The sequence below is a fragment of the Periplaneta americana genome, chromosome 13 (genome assembly GCF_040183065.1).
Source record: "Periplaneta americana isolate PAMFEO1 chromosome 13, P.americana_PAMFEO1_priV1, whole genome shotgun sequence".
Taxonomy (NCBI): domain Eukaryota; kingdom Metazoa; phylum Arthropoda; class Insecta; order Blattodea; family Blattidae; genus Periplaneta; species Periplaneta americana.
Window position 1 is genome coordinate 159,317,260 of NC_091129.1, and position 24,097 is coordinate 159,341,356.

The window sequence follows — 24,097 nt, forward strand, 5'->3', positions numbered from 1 at the left end:
TTAAGACGGCGCTTATTCCGTCGGATCCCGGCCAACTAGTCACTCATATCGAGTGCACCTCAGCACATGTGTGGGCTTCGGTCCTGCGTTCATAGACATCTATGACGTAGTGCAGAGGGCGGCCACTAGAGGGAACCCAAGAGTTGGAGCTTAATCTGAGACGATTCTAACCGGCGTCGGAGTTGTATCATGTGTGGCTTAGTGGATAAAGCATCAGCACGTAGAGCTGAAAACCCGGGTTCAAATCCCGGCGCCGGAGAGAATTTTTCTCCGTTCCATTACTCTCTCATCGTATGATGACGCAGAATATCTGCATGGAAATATCATATGTACTTCGGTACATTAAAATAATATATATGATATGCGTAAATCACTTCGTGATTTAAGACGGCGCTTATTCCGTCGGATCCCGGCCAACTAGTCACTCATATCGAGTGCACCTCAGCACATGTGTGGGCTTCGGTCCTGCGTTCATAGACATCTATGACGTAGTGCAGAGGGCGGCCACTAGAGGGAACCCAAGAGTTGGAGCTTAATCTGAGACGATTCTAACCGGCGTTGGAGTTGTATCCGGTGTGGCTTAGTGGATAAAGCATCAGCACGTAGAGCTGAAAACCCGGGTTCAAATCCCGGCGCCGGAGAGAATTTTTCTCCGTTCCATTACTCTTTCATCGTATGATGACGCAGAATAACTCCATGGAAATATCATATGTACTTCGGTGCATTAAAATAATATATAACTAGATTAAGTTGAAGATATGTGACAATCGACATAATGAATCAGTGAGGACTGAAATCCCAGAAGACAAAAAGTAGTTTGCCTCTATCATCTTGGCCATTGCCTTTGGAAACGCTTCCAATCTTAGGTTCTCGTCAGAAAGTATCAGAAAGACTATTCTAAAAGATATGAAGCCTGAATTCAATTCACTGATAGCTATAGCATTTGTGTTCTAGGAGAACGAATTCGAAACCTTTTTAAGCCGCACGGAACGATCCCAGATTAATTCCTCATCTCCCATTGCGTCGAGGATAATTATTTGAGGTGCCAAAGAGGTAGACAACAATTGGTTCTCTCTCCGAATACTTGGAATTGCTATTTGCATTCTCGCCAACACCTGTCTAGAACCACGAATACCTGCGAGGCTTGGTACAAACAGGTTGATACGGTAATGAGCAAATCTCACCCCGTTCTTTACCATGAGATTTAGTAGTTTCAGGAAGGGTTGGAAAAAAAACTGAGGAACATAGAGAGGTAGAAGCTGGACACTTATCCCTTAGCAGAGAGGAGGAAATACGTTAACTATGTACAAGCAATAATAATTATTTAATTGTAGAGAATGATCCGAATTAAAAAGGAGGTTTTCCTACTCGCCATAGTTCATAATTCAGCTGATACTTTATAGAAAGAATGTAAGTTTTTACAAATATATCATCTTAAAAAAATACATTCTTCCAATGACTTTATAATATTTTGAAACCTATCGCCCTTGAATGAGTATGAATACACAGATATTAGGATACAACACTGACCGCTAGAACGCTGAGACGACGACAATGATGATAATGATAGCGATGACGGTGAAGGAGACGATGGAGATGATGATAGTGAAGATGACGATTATGTTGACGATGAAGATAATGACGATACAGATGATTTTGACTATGAAGATAATGACGATAAAGATGAAGATTACGATGAAGATAATGTTAACGATGTAGATGATGACGATAAAGATGATAATGACGATGAAGATAATGACAGTGACGATGATGAAGGTGAGGATGATGAAGATAATGTTGACGATGTAGATGATGACAATGAAGATAATGACAGTGACGATGATGAAGATGAGGACGATGAAGATAATGTTGACGATGTAGATGATGACGATGACGATGAAGATATTGACAATGACGATGATGAAGATGAGGACGATGAAGATAATGTTGATGATGTAGATGATGACGATGACGATGAAGATATTGACAATGACGATGATGAAGATGAGGACGATGAAGATAATGTTGATGATGTAGATGATGTTGACAATGACGATGTTGATAAAGGTGATGACGATGAAGACAATGTTGACGATATAGATGATGTTGACGATGAAGATAATGATGAAAGTGATGGCGATGAAGATAATATAGACTATGTAGATGACAGTGACAATGACGATGTTGATGAAGGTGATGACGATGAAGATAATGTTGACGATATAGATGATGTTGACGATGAAGATAATCTTGACGATGAAGATAATGAAAATGACGATGATGATGATGAAGGTGAGGACGATGAAGATAATGTTGACGATGTAGATGATGTTGACGATGACGATGATGATGAAAGTGATGACGATGAAGATAATGTTGACGATGAAGATAATGACAATGACAGTGATGAAGGTGAGGACGATGAAGATAATGTTGACGATGTAGATGATGTTGACGATGACGATGATGATGAAAGTGATGACGATGAAGATAATGTTGACGATGAAGATAATGTTGACGATGAAGATAATGAAAATGACGATGATGATGATGAAGGTGAGGACGATGAAGATAATGTTGACGATGTAGATGATGTTGACGATGACGATGATGATGAAAGTGATGACGATGAAGATAATGATAATGACGATGATGAAGATGAGGACGAAGATAATGTTGACGATGTAGATGAGGACGATGAAGATAATGTTGACGATGTAGATTATGACGATGAAGATAATGACAATGACGGTGATGAAGTTGAGGACGATGAAGATAATGTTGACAATATAGATGCTGTTAACGATGAAGATAATGTTGACGATAAAGATGATGATGATTACGATGACGTTGAAGATGATGATATTAGTCATGCATTCCGAAAACCTTGCCTAGCAAATGACAGATAATTTCTGCACTAATTCTGAATCGATCTCTCTCTCAAACAAGTGAAAGGAGTGTCATGTAATGCGGGCGTCTTAAACCTCTCGCATTCTCCTTAATTTTATCTCACCTGTGTAATGGAGGTCATAACGGCTTGATGCCACGTTACGGAGAGCAGGTAGCGCATGATGCCGTGCGATAAAAATAACGGGCGGGTCAGCTTTACGACCTCGCTGGATTTAGCGACGGGCCGCGTAGGCGAAATTTGTCAATGCAGCTCACTGCAGATGTCCCTTGCTACAGAGCTCCAATCATTATGTTCTGAGTGTGGTAGTCCATCAATTAATTAATTCTTTCATTCGTTTTTTTTTGTTGAAATTTCTATTCATTGACTTATTCCCTCAAGCCTTTAATTTAGTTTATTCATTTTATTTGTTTAAAATTTCATTTCTTCCATTTATTTCAAGTCATTCATTAACTTTATTTATTTTAATCCATTTTTACTTGTTCGTTCACCCACGTGCGTATCTCCTGTTCTCATCATTTTATTTATTCCTTTTCTGTACGCATTTCTTCTTCCTTTTTTGCTTCCTTTGTCCGTTCACTTCACCAGTAACTTCCTACAAATCATTCAATTTATTTTGTGCGAGATCGTGCGTATTTGCTTGTTTTCCGCGCAGAACCAATACGCGGTAAGTGTGAAATACCACATCCAGTATTCCCAACGTAACACACATAACAATTTCCCTCTTCTTACCGCTTAAGCGCGACATTCATTTTACTGCTTTAGGCTTTTAACATATTATTTTTAGAGACGTTTAACATAGTAATAATTATAAATTGGAAACTTACCACTGCAATTTCACCTAAATTGCAATGTTAATTATTGTTTTTAAATATTTGCAAAAATTAAGTAAAGTCTACTACTCCACGAAACTTATTGCATTCCTGATACAAGTAACATTAAGGAAGCCGTGAAAAAAATCAACAAGATTCCAGATGCCGATGTTATTACTGCAATATGTTATATAAATAATATTGTTGAAATATTAAAATGAAAAATAAATCATTACATAACCTTACCGTTTGTTTTAAGTTCGCATTTATAGACTGGGGGAAAAAAAAGACAGACGTATATCACGGCCTGCTGGAGTATAGTAAACACAGAAAACATTTTATAGCAACAAGATATTTTGGTTTTCCGAAGTTGCCGTCATTAAACAGAAACCAAGATGGAGATTTCATTGCAACTAATTAGAAATTCGTCTTTCAGGTATGTAATAAACGATCTTCGCACAAAATAATGTACGATACACGAGCGGTATGTTTGTTTTCATGTTCTCGGAAATTAAAAAAGCTCAACTACGTTTCGCTTTTTCAATCTTTTCCTCGAACATGAAAACTTCAATATACCGCTCTTGTAACGTATATTACTATTTCGCTTAATCTTTGATCCACTCATTTATTTCTTTATTTATTCAGTAATTCATTTCATCATTATATTCATTAGTTCTTTCATTCCATCGTTTGTTCATTTGTGCAGATATTTACGTTCCATTCTTTAATTCATTTTTTATTTATTCTATTCGTTTTTGTTTTATCGCTCCTTCATACCGCTGTAGTTTAGTACTATCAGCCTGATATCATACTCGGCGAATATTATCCTGACTCGATGTTTATATTCTAAGAAGGAAGAACAGTTGAAAGAGCAGTTTGGCTTCAGGAAGGGAAAAGGTACGAAAGATGCATTTGGACTGCTACGGACAATCGGCGAAAGATACCTAGAGGAGAATAAAGAAGTGTATGAAGTATTTGTGGGCATAGAAAAGGCGTTTGACAGAGTAGATTGGAATAAACTGATGGGGATCCTAAAGAAAAAAGGCGTGGATTGAAAAGAGAGGAGGCTGATAATAATCTTCACATGAAGTGACTCAAAGTCAGGATAGGAGGAGAAATATGAGAAGGAAGCGAAATAGACAGAGAGGAGTACGTCAAGGATACCCTTTATCACATACCCTGGACAATTTAGTGAAGAACTGTTTTCAGAAATGGGAGGAGTAATAGTAGGATGAAGAAGAATAAAGTGCAAAAGATTTGCTGGTGATATGGCGTTGTTACTAGGACAGGAGACGATACTATGGGATATGCTACTGAAGCTAAATGACAGCTGTGAGCAGTATGGGATGAAGATAAATGCAAACAAGACGAAGACCATGGTTCTCGGAAGAATAATATAGAAAGTAAACGTGTGCATTCGAAATGATGAAGTGGAACAAGTGGATAGCTTCAAATACTTGGGGTGTACTATAAGCAGTTACATGAGCTGCTGCCAGGAAGTCAAAAATAGGATAGGAATGACAAAGGACGCTTTCAGTAGGAAAAGGAGCAATTTCCGCGCACCTTTGGAAAAATAATTAAGGAAGAGGTTACTGAAGTGCTTGTTGTGGAGTGTGGCATGGTATGCGGCAGAAACATGTATCAGCTGGAGTTACTGTTCAGCAGAAGGAGATCTATTCAAGAATTTATTGTAATTTATCATGACACATGTAAATATTGACGTATTTGCAGCCATTTTAAGGAGAATAAAAGAAAAATTAATATGACGTCTATGTCTCTTATCTCTCATTTATGCGTATCATTTGACTGGACTGTCGCGATTAACGTCTTTTATGAGAGATGATCAGGATGACATTAACTTTTCTGAGCTTATTTGTTTTTAATTTAAAATTCATAGTATGTTTAGTAACAAATATAAATGATACTCGGGAGGAAATTAAACGCAGAATAAATATGGGAAATGCCCGTTATTATTCGGTTGAGAAGCTTTATCATCCAGTCTGCTGTCAAAAAATCTGAAAGTTATAATTTATAAAACAGTTATATTACCGGTTGTTCTGTATGGTTGTGAAACTTGGACTCTCACTTTGAGAGAGGAACAGAGGTTAAGGGTATTTGAGAATAAGGTGCTTGGGAAAATATTTGGGGCTAAGAGGGATGAAGTTACAGGAGAATGGAGAAAGTTACACAACGCAGAACTGCAGGCATTTTATTCTTCACCTGACATAATTAGGGACATTAAATCCAGACGTTTGAGATGGGTAGGGCATGTAGCACGTATGGGCGAATTCAGAAATGCATATAGTGTGTTAGTTTGGAGACCGGAGGGAAGAAGACCTTTGGGGAGACCGGGTCGTAGATGGGAGGATAATATTAAAATAGATTTGAGGGAGGTGGGATATGATGACAGACAGTGGATTAATCTTGCTCAGGATAGGAACCGATGGTGGATTTATGTGAGGGCGGCAATGAACCTCCGAGTTCCTTAAAAGCCATAAGTAAGTAAGTTGTATATTGACGTCACTAAAAAGGCTCTTTGCGACAAATTTTTCAAAATTATTAGTTCATATTGGCTCAAAGCTTGAAAATAGTCATGAAAATACCTGTAAATTAATTATCTTTTTGAGCTTAATCTAAATAGTTGTAGTACTATTTATTTGTTTAACCTGGTAGAGATAAGGCCGTCAGGCCTTCTCTGCCCCTCTACCAGGGGATTACAACTATAATATGAACAATAAAATTATAATTAACATTAAATTTACAATTACAATTACAATAACAATTAAAATACGACAAGATTACCTGATTAATGAAAGCTAGACAATTTATCATAGAAGTTAAGAACAAAGAATATTTTTGTATTTACTGAATTACAAATTAAACCTACAATAACAAAAAATCTATAATAATGAAATTACCGGATATTGAAATATTTTGTGATAGATTAAGAGAACTATTTACAAGAAACCATGTCTGAACGAGTCTCAATTACTGACCAAGTGCCTAGTAAGTTTGCGTTTGAATTCAATTTTATTTCGACAGTCCCTGATGCTAGCAGGTAACGAATTCCAGAGTCTTGGCAGGGCTATTGTGAAAGAGGATGAGTAAGAGGAGGTGCGATGTCACAATAAATTTTAAGTGGATTTTCTTAATTTTGAACCATTATTTTACCAAAAGTGAGTTCAGTTTTTTAATGATTCATAATCTCTTATGTTTAGTATAAATATAAAACTTATGTGCAATTTTAGGGTTTAAAATCGTATATTAGTTGTTTAGATTTCTTATGCTGTCCAGAAGAAACAGTATAGATATACAACTTTCATTCCCTCTAACATAATTTACGAACTTTGTTAGTGACGCAATTAAGAGAGTTAATGTTTCAAGATGTAAATATTAACTTTGAAGCCTGTATGTTCCATCTCCCAATTCACCGCCCACTACCTATGTGTATGTAGATATGCGTGCGGCACTACATACACTATATTGAAATATTAGCTCCCCTAATACATAAACATACATATAGCGTGTGCATGTGAATGTATTTCCACTGTGTGATTGAACGTTGTAGTTTTGTTTTGAAAACTGAAAATTATATCCTGTGACTCTGCTGACGTAGTAATGGACAGACGATGAAATGGCTGCACGAAAGAGGCTGTAGCATACTGCATTTCCATTTTCTGTTCAAATTTAACACGAATTCACCAGAACTAAACTCATATTCAGGTTTGAAATTCGATTTACTGCCCACAAAATTCCGTTAACGGTACGTCAAATACAAACTAAAATACGAACTACATTTTTTTCGTTTGTGTTTGTTAATGAAGCTGGATTTCTGAGTGATGAAAATTATTCATGCCCGTCCTCTGAATCTAAGTTATAAACTGCTACCGGAAATTACCTGACATTTCTCTTGGTAATGTCAAATTAACTATTTCTGTCATTCTGGTCTCTTAAGCTAAATGGAAACGTAAGCTGTCAACTTGTTAATTAAAGCCAGGACTGGATGCGCAGGCATTGACATCGGAATCCGCCATCTCATTCAAGCGGCACAGAGTTCTCATAACGTGTGTGCACATGAGGCCCACTAAATTGAATCATTGATACACAGATCTTATTATACAGGGGGTTCGTCTGGACGTGTGTAGCTTCTCTCATTTGGTAAAAATCCGCAAAATATTTTACCATTTGAGGCATCGACTTTCAAAACTTCCAATGACGATTAATACAAACAAACGGCATTCTATTTCTGTTTTGCTTTCATACGTGTCATCATCTTCTTTCACTGTTGCTCATCTTCTTTCACTGTGGCTCATCTTCTTTCCCTGTTGCTCATCTTCTTTCACTGTGGCTGTTCCTCGACTTTGGAATTCCCTACCGAGTAATGTCAGGGACTGTCAGACATCAAACCAATTTAAGAATAAGCTAACGAGATATTTTTCTAACAATTCTTGTTAACAATAATAGCTGTTTCAAGTTTCTCAATGTTTAATTGTTATATATATATCACATATAAATATCTAAATTATCTCATTATTATTATTATTATTATTATTATTATTATTATTATTATTATTATTATTTTTATTATTATTACTATTATTATTATTATTATTATTATTATTATTATTATTATTATTATAACTATTTCTTACCAATGTTTATTATTGTCACACTAACATTAGTTATCCAATTTTCATTATTTACTTTCATGTTGTTTTATGATCTAGATATTAATGTAATAACTATGTAAGCAATTGTATTCAATTAGAATTAGAGTCTGGCTGGGCGGAAGAGAAGGCCTACTGGCCTTAGCTCTGCCAGATTAAATAAATAAATAAATTATTATTATTATTATTATTATTATTATTATTATTATTATTATTATTATTATTATTATTATCTTCTTCGTGGCCAATATGTTGTCTGGGCGCCTGTAATATTTAAATTGCCACAGCTAACAGCTACTGAATCTTAATATTACAACTAGACAACGTTTTGCAACCCATACACTTTATTTGGATCTGTCTTAAAATACACTTCGTTTCTAACATTCTCAAAGTGACAAAAGTGCAACCTTTTCTGTGTATTATAGAGAGAATATCATCGAAATGATAGCCGTCCAAATCTTGGATTTAAAATATCGGCATCCTAATCAATTCAAATGAACAAAAAAGAAAATGTAAATTAATGTTAAAAAAATACATAATGAAATTTAAAAAAAAAAAAAGAATATTCTGCGACAAGATGTGGTGGCTATCAAAACGATAAAAATTTATTGAAAATAAATAATATACATTGAATATTATAAAGATGAATAGAGATGGTGATTGATGATGTTCAGTGAAGATTTTAAAATGGTTGATGCAATTGTCTGAAGATTCTTATCAGAAACCTTTAATTTTCTGAGGATCTCCAATGTAAATTTGGGAATTGTTCCTCGCGCACCAAACGTAAGTCCAATGACATTCCAATCTTGAATATTATATTTATGACTGAGATCATCACAGCATGGAAGGTAATTAGCGAGTTTCTCTTCATATACCTGCTTTGGTTGATCTTCATTAATTTCGAACCTTACAGTGGAGCCAAGAATGAGACCAGTTTTTTTTTTTTATCTCGGTCAATTATTATGATGTCAGCACGCCGTGTAGATCCTTCCATTGAACTTCCTCATATACTTCGTATTGACCATGTTCCCTTAATCTGTTAGCAATTATTGAGCGGACTGTGTTATGTCTGTCAATTCGCAATAATTCGCCCTGAGGGCAGAAACCTAGCACGTAGGGTAACGTTTCAAGCTCATTGCATCTTCTGCAATGGGTATTGCTAAGGCTTCTACCGGGGAGAGATCTAACTGCGATAACATTGGTGCTCATTTTAATGGCCTCGGTCCATTGGCCACAAGTGTTTGATTTATCAATCTTATGACTTATCATTAATACAATATTTGCTAATACACGTTAATTTTTAAATTATTTTTGAACATTTTCGTCTATTATATGGCATGATCAGATATAATTTGTTATTACGATAATATTTAAATTATTAAGTTACATACTGGAATCTTTGTTCTGTCCTTATAGTAAACTATCAATATTTGATATGATTAATAAATAATAATAAGTGATGTTAAGACACGAGTATTAAGTGAAAGAGTTTTTGTTAATATCTAATTACAATGAATTTGCATTTGGAAATGATTATGAAATCCTATTAGTGTGTGAGACAATGTATTATACATAAAATTCATGTTACAATGTTTCACGTTACTTGTGTTTGTTTTGGAAGGCTTAGAATTTAAAATTCAAAGACATTATTTTGTCAAACATTGTACATAAAATAACTATATGATATAGTGTTAAAATGTAACGTCAGTGCAATTATTTATATCTTCTTTGCATGTGTACATTAATAACTCCATAATATTACGATAAAATAGATTATAATATACGTCGAATATATTAATCATTGCTCTACATATTTAAACATATACTACGACGTTTTATCGTAATATTATAAAGTTATTTCGTGTACACATACAAAGAAGATATAGATCATACCAGTGACAAAAGTTTACACAAATTAATTTATGTTACATTTTAACACAATATCTTACAGTTATTTTATATACAAAGTTTGATAAATGTCTTTGCATTGTAAATTTTAAAGCTTGCAAAGCAAACACAATTAACGTGAAACATTGCTACATGAGTTTTATGTATGGATACATTGTCTCATACACTATAATAGGCCTTAATAATCATTTCCAAATGCAAATTTATTGCAATTAGCTAGTAACAAAATCTATTTCACTTAATACTCAAGCACGTATACATAAAACTCATGAGTTAACATTACTCATTATATTTATTATGCATAACAAATATTAATGGTTTTCTATAAGGGCAAAACAAAGATTTCAATATGTAACTTAATAATTTAGATATCGTAATAACAAACTGTATCTGATGATTCCATATAGGCCTAATAGGCGAAAATGTTCATACATTATTTTAATAATTAACATGTATTAGCAAATGTTAATATTGTATTAATGATAAATAATATTGATAAATTAAACACTATTTATGTACTTAATTGACTTATCGGAAAAATCAAACATGAATTGTAAATTACTTTTCTTAGTATGATTCTTGTATATTTATTGAGTATATGGCGATTGAAAGTGGCAAAGAAAAAGACAATTAGTAATATAAACGCATCTATGCTGAAGAAGAGCATTCAACAAAAAAGTTCATGTTATGTAATGATTTCTTCAGATTTTCCAAAGGTTCGTTTATACAGGGTGATTCACGAAGTTCTCCCTCGGTTTATGGAGGTGATTCCTGAGGTTATTTGAAACAAAAAATGTAAATGAATTAATGGAATCACATTCATAATTTCAGAGTTTCGGTAATTTGAAAACGGCAGAAAAACAACTTTTATTTCAGGATTTCACTAACAAAAATACAAAAAAGAAAATTGAATAATAAAATAAAATACCAACAATTGATTGTTTATGTAACAGTCTCTTTCATTTAGAGTGGATTTCAATCACATTTTAGAAAATGCCTCTTTAAATCTCAAGGCAACGATCCGCACGGGTGTGAAACGCACGTGTAGCATTTCATAGCTTCCCACGTTTGTCCCAACTGAAGCAGTATCTAAGGGTGTACGTAGTTATGACAACAAATATGCCTAGAGCTCCATTTACTATGACGAGTTTCGAAAACGTGTTGTAATTTCGAAATAATAAATATTTATTTATTTATTTATTTATTTATTTATTTATTTATGTATTTATTTATGTATGTATTTATTTATCTATTTATTTATTTATGTATTTATTTATTTATGTGTTTATTTATTAATTTTATTTATTTATTTATTTATTTATTTATTTATTTATTTATTTATGTATTTATTTATTTATATATTTATTTATGCATTTATTTATTCATGTTTTTATTTATGTATGTATTTATTTATTTATTTATTCATTTATTTATTTTGCTAATAATTGTAACAAAATATAATATATGCAAAAAACAAATAAGATCCCAATAGTTTATTTACTTTTTTTTTTTCAAATAACTTCCGAAGAATCTCCATAAACTCGGGAACAACTTCGAGAATCACCCTGTATAAAATAGGGATTTGCCTAACATTCGGCCTCTAGTCATTATACACACACATTAACTGCTGTATTTTTCTATATATACATTTTAACAACTTTTAATACTGTATATTGGACATTCTTTTCCTCAGAAGATGAATTGGATATCAAAATGATTTCGTACATCATCATCTTTATTAAATAGCTTTCCTTAGCAAGTGTGACAATGTATTTGACATGACGCTATTTGTTTTGTTCAACTCTCGATCAATGCACTACTGTGGACTGGCCTGGTGTGCAGCCAGTAGCCTTCTTATTAATTCACGCAGCCAGCAATAACGAGAGTCAAGAAAAGAGGCGCGCGATAATGTTGATGTGTGAACCAACACCAGCTGTGCGGGCCGCCTAAGTGCTCGCTCCCAGGGGCTCGCTAATGAACCTCTGCCATGACAGATAGAAAGCATCGTCCTCCACTACTTTCAGTGTTATCAGGAGCGTGTGGCGGATGATTGACAACGTTTCGTACATTATTTACTTTCAATTCAACATTATGTCAATTTCATACGATTTTATTGTATTTTGTTTTTTTTTTTTTTTTCACTCGATAATACACATGGGAAAAAGGTAAAGTTCAATATTTCTTCTCGAACAGTCCTTTTTGATAAATGAATCTATTATTATTGAAAGGTCACATGTCCACTTTTTTGACAAATTGAGTTATGACCACCATCATATTCTTCTTAGTGCAGCGCACCGTTTGCTGAAGAAAAGGCACAAGCATGTGCACTCTACCGAGTGTTACAGTGTAAAGAAGTTTCCGTTTAGTATTGTCCAGGACATGTGACATCAATAACAAACTCTCTGCTTTTCCCATCTTTCTTTGCATGATGTACAATATAAAACCCCATGATTCCATTTTTTACAACAGTTAAAAATTGTGAGGAGTTGAATCATTAGGGAAAGGAGTGCCTAAAAGATCAGAACATACACCTCAAATTTCACAGTATTCAATAATGGTTTTCGATGCTATGTCCCTGGGCACAGTGGTTGCATATGAATACGATGATTATACGTTCGTATATTGATAGAGTAATGACTTACATTCAAGCTACTGCTTAGAACCAATGCGATGTATCCTAATGACTTGAAACTACCTGAAAGTCAAGCATATTACGGAAAAGTCCCAATAAATAAGAAGAAAGTTGAAGATGTCAGCGAAGCTATGTAGTATGTACTTCCTGACTATCTTCAATTTTATGAAAAAATTCTCCAGTGGTCGACATAAGAAAGAAACAATAAAGATGACTGAAAACTTCAGAGGAAGTGTTTAATGAAGACACTTAAAAGTTCTTATGCTTTTAAATTGCTTTATTTCAGAAATAAGAGCTCTTGCCTCAGAAAAATAATATTCTTAACAGTTATATTCTTAAATACTGCGTGTTCAGTCCAAACTGTGTCATGGCTCGCTGTATGCCGTCATATGGCTAGTCGTTGAGCCTAGATAATTCAATCTCCTACACTTCCGCAGAGACGTATTACTTATGTGCCAGAGAAGTTGCCTAGCAAGTGCGGCGTTCATTCTGAAGAGTACTTACCGATACTAACGCCTGCAGTGGCAGGAATGTAAACTGTTTGGAAACACGTACTGAGGTGAGTTTTTTCTTACTGTCGGAATATGGAGAGAGGGTTAAGACGACTACTTACGTATTTGTTGACATTAACTTCGACGGTCAACATGGACAAGGAGCTTTTGATTTGTACTGTGGAATGTTGCCGTACGCAACCGATGATAACAAATACCCTGCGTACGACTTGCCGGCGCAAAACACAGTCCGAAGGAGGTTATGGTAGCACACAGACTTTACAGACCGCCATCTGTTGCTACGACATTCAAGTTATACCGTACACGTTCTCGAGTTCAGATTGAACGCCTAGATTAATAGCAACTTCTCTGACATAAAAACTGAAACTCGCTTCAAATCGCTGAATCACAACAGTGACGTCATGACACACTTTGAAATGAACACCCAGTATGTGTTAGTCAGTAATAGTTAAGACACATTTAAGAATATAAAAATTTATTTCTTTATGTTTTACTTACTGTTTATTATTAAAAGGGCACAAATGCATTATAAATCGTATTTTTTTTTTATAATTAAGTTTTAATGATGTTAGTAACTATTCACCTAACTAACTTCCCGCAGAATCCGAGAACAGCCTTCATTCACTGCCTAATCACTCTGTGATAGGTTGAATTTACATAATTTTACCTATTAAAAAGGTGGAAATGATTTGAGCGAAAATAAACAAAACGGCGGGAATGTCTTTCCTACAAATACCTTTCCCTTTCTTTAAACCTTTCATTTCTTCACCTGACATAATTAGGAACATTAAATCGAGACGTTTGAGATGGGCAGGGTATGTAGCACGTATGGGGGAATCCAGAAATGCATATAGAGTGTTAGTTGGGAGGCCGGAGGGAAAAAGACCTTTAGGGAGGCCGAGACGTAGATGGGAAGATAATATTAAAATGGATTTGAGGGAGGTGGGATATGATGATAGAGAATGGATTAATTTTGCTCAGGATAGGGACCAATGGCGGGCTTATGTGAGGGCGGTAATGAACCTCCGGGTTCCTTAAAAGCCAGTAAGTAAGTAACTAAACCTTTCATAGACTATCTAACTTTTAGTATTGGAGCTGGGCTTTAAAAAATTCACAGAATAACTTAAAAAATATTTAAATTACAACGGTGGGGTTCTCACTGAGATATTTCTTTACTCTGTGCTACTACTACAATAAATTTGTCGGTCTACTTTTGAGACACTCTGTATAATAAATAATCGGTGAAAGGCTGCAACCTTGGCTGACTCCCCTATTGATTGGCTTCCAGTCAGTCAGTTAACTGATAACTTTGACTGCAATTAAATTGTGCTTGTATAAGTTTGAAATGTTGGTAATTATGTCCTGTAATTGATCTTTCTTAAAAATGTTTAGTAGGTCTACGTTTTTCTATTAAATTTATCAGAATCTCTGCAATATTCCACAAAAAATGCTAGACGTGTATCTATATTGAATTGTCAATTTTTTAAAACAATATGTTAACATTAAGGAATTCATCTGCACAAGATCTGCCTTTTATAAACCCATTCTCTTTTTCTCCTTTTATATCGGAATAATACTTTAATAATCTGTTTTTTGTGAGATTGTAAAAACATGAAAGCATAAATATTAGAGTTTTAAAATGCTATCTTCGTAATTTACGTTGTACGCGAGTGGGTGTTCGTCTTCAGTGCATTGCAGATGTTGCTGTTTTCGAAAGGTCAAAGTTCAATGCGAAAGGGCCATAGAAATGACAGTGCAATTTCATGGCACGATTCATTCTCCGGGTTATTGCATACTTGAACATTTCGTTTTGCTTTGATGTAACTTCAATTCCTTAACAGAGACTTAATTTTGTACCTTACGAATCCGTTTGTCCTCGTCTTCTAAGGAATCGAAGTTATAATGAAGTGATGCGGTAATGTGTATGTGTGTGTGTGAGAGAGTCCTCCAAACAACTTCTGTATGAGATTATAATGAATGTCTAGTGGGAATACAATGAGTAAACCGAATGTCTAAGACGAGCAAGGCATTACTTACTTGTTTTGGGAGAACTGTCTTAATGATCTCTCCGTCTCCTCATGACATTTCAAAAGACACAGTATTGCCTCTTTTCAGGAGTTCAAAACAACATTGTGGTGGAACGTACTGCTTCCATTCCTCTGTTAATAACTCGTCGGATATCATGAATTTTTTATTGCATTACAAATAGGCAGGCAATCGGTGGTAATGTTGGTAAAATGGAAAAGGGAACAAAGCAGTAGCTGAAGGTGGGTTTGAAAGTTGGGGAGGCCAAGACGTAAAAGATGAGAATATAAAAATATAAAGCCTGTGACGTACCTCATTACCAAGCACAGAAGTTATAGGTTTAAAGGAATTAAAATTAGGTTTTCCAATTTATGTTTTATGATTTTAAATCTTATGTTTAGGAATTTATATAATTTTACCGAGAAAAAAATAGTACATTATGCAACGAGCCTATAATGATAGTAATTAAGAAGCGAGTATGGATGTTTATGAATCGAGCGCAAGCGAGTTTCATAATTTTCATACGAGCTCCTTAATTACCATTATAGGCGAGTTTCATACGACTTTTTATGCTCGACCATATTTCTAACTTGAAATTATTCAGATGTATACATTTTATTTGTTATCTGACAAGTTCGGAAGTGACCTTGTTCTAGGTCGTGAATTGTGAGATGTGCGCAGACGCGAAAGTATTGATTTTTTCCGAGGAACAATAATGTCATTGACCTTGGTATAATCCCGTTAAACTTGGTATAACCTTGATTATTGAATTCGACATAGAAAAACGAGATGATAAAATGAATTTATTTGAATATTATTTACAATTAACGCTAATTATTATAGTAACAGAACATAACCTTCTGTGACAGTATTGGATTTCCAGCCTCCGTGACTTTTCGCTAATTCTCTTTCGATTGCATATCCGAGAATAATCGATACTTGCGGTTTTATAAGGGTACAAAGCTGACTTGTCATTGGCTGAACACCTGTAAGCTGAGTTGTCATTGGCTGAAAACATCTGTACTTTAATGAGTAGGTGTACTTTAATGACATGCATTAAAGGACTGCTACCAGGTGTATAATTACTGCATTTCGGCATGGTCGAGCATAAATAAAAATAAGCAACATACTATTAATATATTACAACGGCTTGGTAAAGATTGCCTCTTTTTAGGACACTCCAAGTCCTAACCTACGAATTAGGTCTTTTTAGGTCATATTGAATTTAAGAACGTTACGCTTCGCTACATAAAACGAATAAGAAAAGCAATACTTCGAGAGTAAGGAGATAGCAACAAAATTGATTCGAACCTAAGAATCCGGGTCTTGCTCATTACTATTACATAGTCTAATTTTACAGCAAATTAACTCGATGTTCCTCTTTCTTCGCAAACCGATCAAATAGGTCACAACATACTGAATAACTGCTACTAGAAGAAGCTAGAGACAAATCTCCATTTGTTTCTAAACTCTCGATATATTTAAAATACTGTATAAGTAAATATATTTATTTATTTATTCATTTACTTAAATTTAAATATACAGAATAAAGAATATAATTACAAAACAAACAAGATAAATAGAAATAAAATAATACAAGCAATATAAAAATAAGATACAATAGTATTAACAAAATTTGAGACCGAATGAGCAGCGCTCGTGCTCGGTCGCAGTTCAGATATAATATTAAAATAATAATAATAATAATAATAATAATAATAATAATAATAATAATAAATAAGTAAAATAAAATAGGAACTAAAATATAATTACAGCGGCAATGGAATTATATAATATAATATTAACACTAGAGAAGAATAATATCGCACGTGAAAAGTAGGACTAATATATATATTTCAAAATTATAGAATACAAATATAATATAGGTTAATTAATTCATACACATAGGCTATAAATTTATTTAATCAAATTGAAGATATTAACACGTTTCTAATTTTCTTGTTATATGTTAGTGGGTTACATGTTAGAAGTTCTGGGTGTAATTTAGTTAAAGCATTGTACAACCGAGGGCCAAAATTAATGCTATGCTTTAGACAAGCAGATGTGAGACATTTAGGTTCTACTAATGTTGAATTAATATTTCGTCTTGTGTCATAATTGTGTGTCTGTAATACAAACTTATTACGATTTTTATGATAAAATTTTAACAGCGTATACTTATAAATTTGTTCAATATTAAATACATTAAATTCAGAATAAATTAATTTAGTTGGATAATCGAAACGGTTCTTCAAACAAATTTTAATTATTCGTTTTTGTAGTAAATTTAACGGACTAAGATTAATTTTTGTACTTCCACCCCAAACAATTATACCATATTGAATGATAGACTGAATAATGGCCAAATAAACATTTCGTAGAACTCTAATGGGTAAGTAGCATCGAAGATTAACGAATTTATAAATCATATCATATCTACATCTCGTAACACAAAAGAGTAAAATAACAAGAACACCCGCAAACAAGAGAAAATCTAACAGCATAATGAAAACTTTTACGCAGGGAGAGAAAACTAACAACACGTGATTCAATTTTCTAAAACCAAGAAGAGAGAAAGAGAGAGAGAGCTTCCCAATACACCCGAAACCGGCCGTGACTATAAGCAGCACAGTTATCAGCGGTGGGTAGGACGTCTCCAAATCGGCTCCCTTCGCGCGTTCTAGTCAAGTTTAAACACTCTTCTAACCAGCTATCTTATTGGTTGAACTGCTGTTGTCATGGTTACCGGGGAGTAGCGTCATGTAGCCGACTCCTCTCTCCCGCTCTCGCATAGACACTGCAGGCTGCTAGATGTCGACTATACAGGTTACAGCGCTATCTGTTATTTTTCAGAACGAATTATTTGTACTATGTACGGTATAGCGAGCGGGCATCACCAACTGGATGTGGTCGACTTTACGTAACTTACTGTACATCTTAGTCGTAGTGAATAGTAAAATTAATATAAAAGGAAACATGTTCGTCATTTGCTGTAGCTTGTCTGTGATCTTAATTCAGCTGAAATTATTACTGCCATATTGTGTTCTGGTAAAATATTAGGGGAGGCACGGCCTCCCTTGTCTCCCCTGAAAATCCGCCGCTGGAACAAACATAATTTACACAAAATTAAAATTCAAAACCCAACGCTAAATAAGACGCCAATACAAAACAAGTCAAGCCACATAATTATTACAAAACAATAATATAATAAATAAAACAATATCTCTGTTGTGAAATCTTACAATAAGTCTTTTCCGTCGTGGTGTATAGTGAAGCATCTGTCTAGGTCATACATGGGCACAATTTTCGGTTACGTGAGGCACTCGATTTGAAATAGTTTGTTTACTAGGAGAGGAGATTGCAGAGTAGGATGGGAAATATAAACTGCTGTGACCTGCGTCACCTTATCGTAATCGCTGAGGCGGTCAGTGGCGAATTATTAGGAAAGCGCTTGGTTAACGTGAGAGACTCGAAAACTTTTATTCAATTTGGCAAATTAATTCGGCAGCTTTAATCATAAACCTCTTTACTGTTTCTCCATAGCTGAATTGATTTCAATCACAGGCGAGAAATTGCGTAACTAGCCAATAATATTCCATCACGTTGTCTACGTTCTGGCGTTCTGGCGTTTCTCAAGCTTACTTAATAGATTTGCACGTTCTCGACCTAAATAATTTCAGAAAATCATATTTCGTTTTCTACGCACATTTGATATTTTTTTTATATAAATTTCTTTTGGAAATAATACGTACAAACAACATTTAATTCCTCGTGCCTTTTAATGCAGCGTGTTTAAGGTATAATGTCGTACTTAGTAAAAGGTAAAAAGGTAAAGGTATCCCCGTAACATGCCATGAAGGCACTTGGGGGGCATGGAGGTAGAGCCCCATGCTTTCCATGACCTCGGCACTAGAATGAGGTGGTGTGGTCGGCACCACGCTCTGACCGCCTTTTACCCCCGGGAAAGACCCGGTACTCAATTTTATAGGAGGCTGAGTGAACCTCGGGGCCGTTCTGAAAGTTTGGCAATGAGAAAAAATCCTGTCATTACCTGGGATCGAACCCCGGCCCTTCTAGTCCGTAGCCAGCTGCTCTACCAACTGAGCTAATACTATTCAAATGTTAAGATCATAAATTTTCTTCGGAATAGTACGAAAAATAACATTTAATTTGTCTTACCTTCTAATTCAGCATGTTCTTTATGACATAACGAGTAATGTCGTTGTATATTAAATGTATTAATGCCTAATAGGATTTTCGAGCATAACATACATCGTATGTTCTCCCCTTCTAAACAGCAAAAAAAAACTCTTCCTCCCATTTCTCATGAAATAATCGTTTTCTAACGCGTACACACTGCTTTGATAATGCCATTATGCCACCACTGATATTGCTTATGAAACTGATATTAGAACCTGCCCACGCCTAGGAGCTGCGTGAGGGAGGAACGGGGACTGTGAAGATGATTTCACTCAGAGCGATAAGCTCTGTGAAAGTCAGTGAGGCACAAATTCTCAAGTGAGGCACGATGCCCATCTCTGGTCTACTGTAGGTAGTCTGGTACGCTCCATTCTTTGCACATGCTGAAGCCAGTCTTGTCTGTATTGTTGTAGATATTGTACAATACGTGTTATTTCTAATTTGTCTGCAATGTGAGTGATCCTATTGTGATCTAGAAGTTCTTCTTCTGCAGCTGTCATCTTGATGTCGAATAATCCGAGCTCCACTGCCATAACTGGAATAATTATTGCTTTTAAATGTGGTCAACAAAATACTGGCTAGTGATCAGTGGAGTTAGTACAGCAGACAGCAGTACTTAGTCCATGTTACGCCTCTGGGAAAGGCACAGTTCCGAGTTAACATCAGGGAAGGCAGCCACATTGGAATTCCGTAATCATCCAACGTGCGTACAAACGTTCTCATACCGTTGACATACTCTCGTTTGCGGCGCCAGAGCTGTTGCATAGCTTGTAGGAGGGATCGATGAGGTCTTGGAGTCAAGTATGTGGTGTTTTCACAACCCCCGGGTCATAAATACTACAACCCTCGTTCAAAGGTCTGGTCTGGGAGTATATGTGTTGTGATTCACACAAAGGAAGCAACCGTTATCATATCCGACCTCCTTTCAGGGGAGGGGGGATGGAGCTGAGCTATTCCTGCTCCTAAACGCTCTTCTTTGATAGTTTGCGGTATCTCATTTTAAGGGCAAAACGTTGCTTTGGGATTAGACCTGCTAGCTGCAGCGTACCGTTTAATACGGGTGCTGAATCGATACTAATAACACCCGGGCGGGTCCGCGAGCCTTGCCAACTAAACTTTAATGATTATCAGAATAATTTTAATCCTCCTCAGAGGCTCGCTATTGTGTTGGGTTTATATTAAACCGCACCTCTGTAATGACACTAAACATTCAGCACTCGTTTTAATATTGCTTTCAATGAAGCACACAACTATGATGGGATCCTCAAGAGGGCATTGCAGAGCGGATACACTGCAAACACTGGCTAGATTTCACTTAGCTCTGCGACGGTGAAAGGGCTCAGAACGCTAATGCTTAAGTCACGTGATCGTGAGATCCGATATGCAGGTGGAAGTGATATAACTCTGCAGAGTGAAAGGGGAATAAAATACAGTAAATAAAAGTCCCTATTCTGCGGCTTGTAATCCTTAAGCAATCGCGCCTAATCGAAGAATTGACATCATTGCATTTAAACCTCCCTCTCTTGAAGGTTACATCATAGACCCTACTGTGAGATTCGAATCGCACGAACACCTGCCAGAAGAAGTACACGAGGAAAAAAGGAATATATATTAACCTTCCATCAGTTTTTATAAGGACAAATACCATCTGGAATCCATCGTCATTACGGGACTAATGATAGGAGCCCATGGGACCATACCCCGGTTCCTAGTCGACTTCTGTAAATCTTTTGGCCTGCATAAAAGTATTTTAATAGATCTAACAATTGCAGCACTCAAAGGCTCAATAGCTATTTTCAGGCATCATACATATAGACCATGACTAATTCGCATCTCTTGACGTTACTTCGTTTAACATCATGTGTTTCAATCTAATTCAAATTGTTTATTTTTCACTCTAACAACAATGTATCACTAAGCCTCAAGGCTTTTACTCTATTGTATCAAGGTACTCTTTGTCGATGGCAACCTGTAGTGGTTACAGGAAGAAATTAAATTAATTAATTAATCTACTAAGAGTCGCGCAAATATAATGGGTTCTCATGTGATGATACGGTATAATGTGATATATGACGTGATATGATATGATATGATATGATATGATATGATATGATATGATATGATATGATATGATATGATATGATATGATATGATATGATATGATATGATATGATATGATATGATATGATATGACATGAAATGATATGATATATGATGTGATGTGATGTGATGTGATATGATATGATATGATATGATATGATATGATATGATATGATATGATATGATATATGATATGTGATGTGATGTGATGTGATATGATATGATATGATATGATATGATATGATATGATATGATATGATATGATATGATATGATATGATATGATATATGATATGTGATGTGATGTGATGTGATGTGATATGATATGATATGATATGATATGATATGATATGATATGATATGATATGATATGATATGATATGATATGATATGAAATGATATATGATGTGATGTGATGTGATGTGATGTGATGTGATGTGATATGATATGATATGATATGATATGATATGATATGATATGATATGATATATGATATGTGATGTGATGTGATGTGATGTGATGTGATGTGATGTGATGTGATGTGATGTGATGTGATATGATATGATATGATATGATATGATATGATATGATATGATATGTTATGATATGATATGATATGATATGATATGTTATGATATGATATGATATGATATGATATGATATGATATGATATGATATGATATGATATGATATGATATGATATGATATGATATGATATGATATGATTATGATATATATGATATGATATATGACATGACATGACATGACATGACATGATACGATACGATACGATGTGATATGGTATGATATGATATGATGTGATATGATATGATATGTTATGATATGATATGATATGATATGATATGATATGATATGATATGATATGATATGATATGATATGATATGATATGATTATGATATATATGATATGATATATGACATGACATGACATGACATGATACGATACGATACGATGTGATATGGTATGATATGATATGATATGATATGTTATGATATGATATGATATGATATGATATGATATGACATGATACAATATGATATGATATGATATGATATGATATGATATGATATGATATGATATGATATGATATGATATTTATTTATTTACACAAGAAACGTAAATGCACCCATGTATCTATCTGATGTGGGTCGAAACTGATGGGAAATCTTAGCAAATATATGGCGCCAGGCACATGAAGAACTTGTGGCTTGTTTGCAGCCTGGCTGTTGGGGTGGTGGATGTGCAAGACGGTGCCGTACGTGCAGGGCGTTTCTGTTGCTGCCTCCGTGTACAGTCTCATTGCAGTCTCGCTGGACAGGTGAGTAAACAGTTCCGCATGTTATCCTCCAGGGTTATTAACAATATTAATTAATTTCTCGTGGCGTCCCATGTGGAATACTCCGCCTGTTCAAAGGACACCCGCCAGCGGGTCTCCGAGAAAAACTATATTAAACAAATAAGTAATTACCTTCCAGTCGCATGCGGCCCAACAGGTTAATCTTCATTAAGCTCTTTGTATCCTAGTTCTTAGTCCCAAATGGAAAAATGAGGTAATATTGTATAAATACAAATTACGTATATTTTAGTTTACTGTTTTGTAATTTGCACAAGGGAGACGAAAACTGTAAAATTGTGTTGTCACGAAAATGTGTTACTACACTGTCGACTGTTCGTCTATTCTCTGAATTTCACATATCTTAGTTAGTTTGGTATTTGAACTACTGGGTGTTCAGTTCAAAGTGTGTCATGGCTCGCTGTATGCCGTCATGTGGCTAGCTGATGAGCCTAGAGAATTCAGTCTTCCTACACTTCCGCAGAGGTGTATAACCTATGACGCAGAGAAGTTGCCTAGCAAGTACGGCGTTCATTCTGAAGAGTACGTACCGATACGTACGGTAACGCCGGTAGTGGCAGGAATGTGAACCGTTTGGAAATACGTACTGTCGGGATATGGGGAGAGGGTTAAGACGATTACTTACGTATTTGTTGACATTAACTTCGACGGTCAACATGGACACGGAGCATTTGATTTGCGTTGTGGAATGTTACCGTACGCAACCGATGATAACAAATACCCTGCGTACGACTTGCCGGCGCAAAACACAGTTCGAAAGAGGTTATGGTAGCACACAGACCGTACAGACCGCCATCTGTTGCTACGACGTTCAAGTTATACCGTACGCGTTCTCAAGTTCAGATTGAAGAACGCCTTAAATAATAGGCAACTTCTCTAACATATAAATTGAAACTCACTTCAAATCGGTGACCCAACAACAGTGACGTCATGACACACTTTGAAATGAACACCCAGT

General features: G+C 35.1%; 1 protein-coding gene across 1 annotated transcript in view; it reads left to right on the forward strand.

The window, feature by feature from the left end:
* Positions 1–23,002: 23,002 nt before the first annotated feature.
* LOC138712573 (neuropeptide SIFamide receptor-like) overlaps positions 23,003–24,097 on the forward strand; it is a 154,065-nt gene continuing 152,970 nt past the window's right edge. The window contains exon 1 of the mRNA XM_069844520.1: positions 23,003–23,103. Within this exon, the coding sequence (XP_069700621.1) occupies positions 23,024–23,103 (80 nt within the window). The 5' untranslated portion in view covers positions 23,003–23,023. The remainder of the gene's footprint in view (positions 23,104–24,097) is intronic.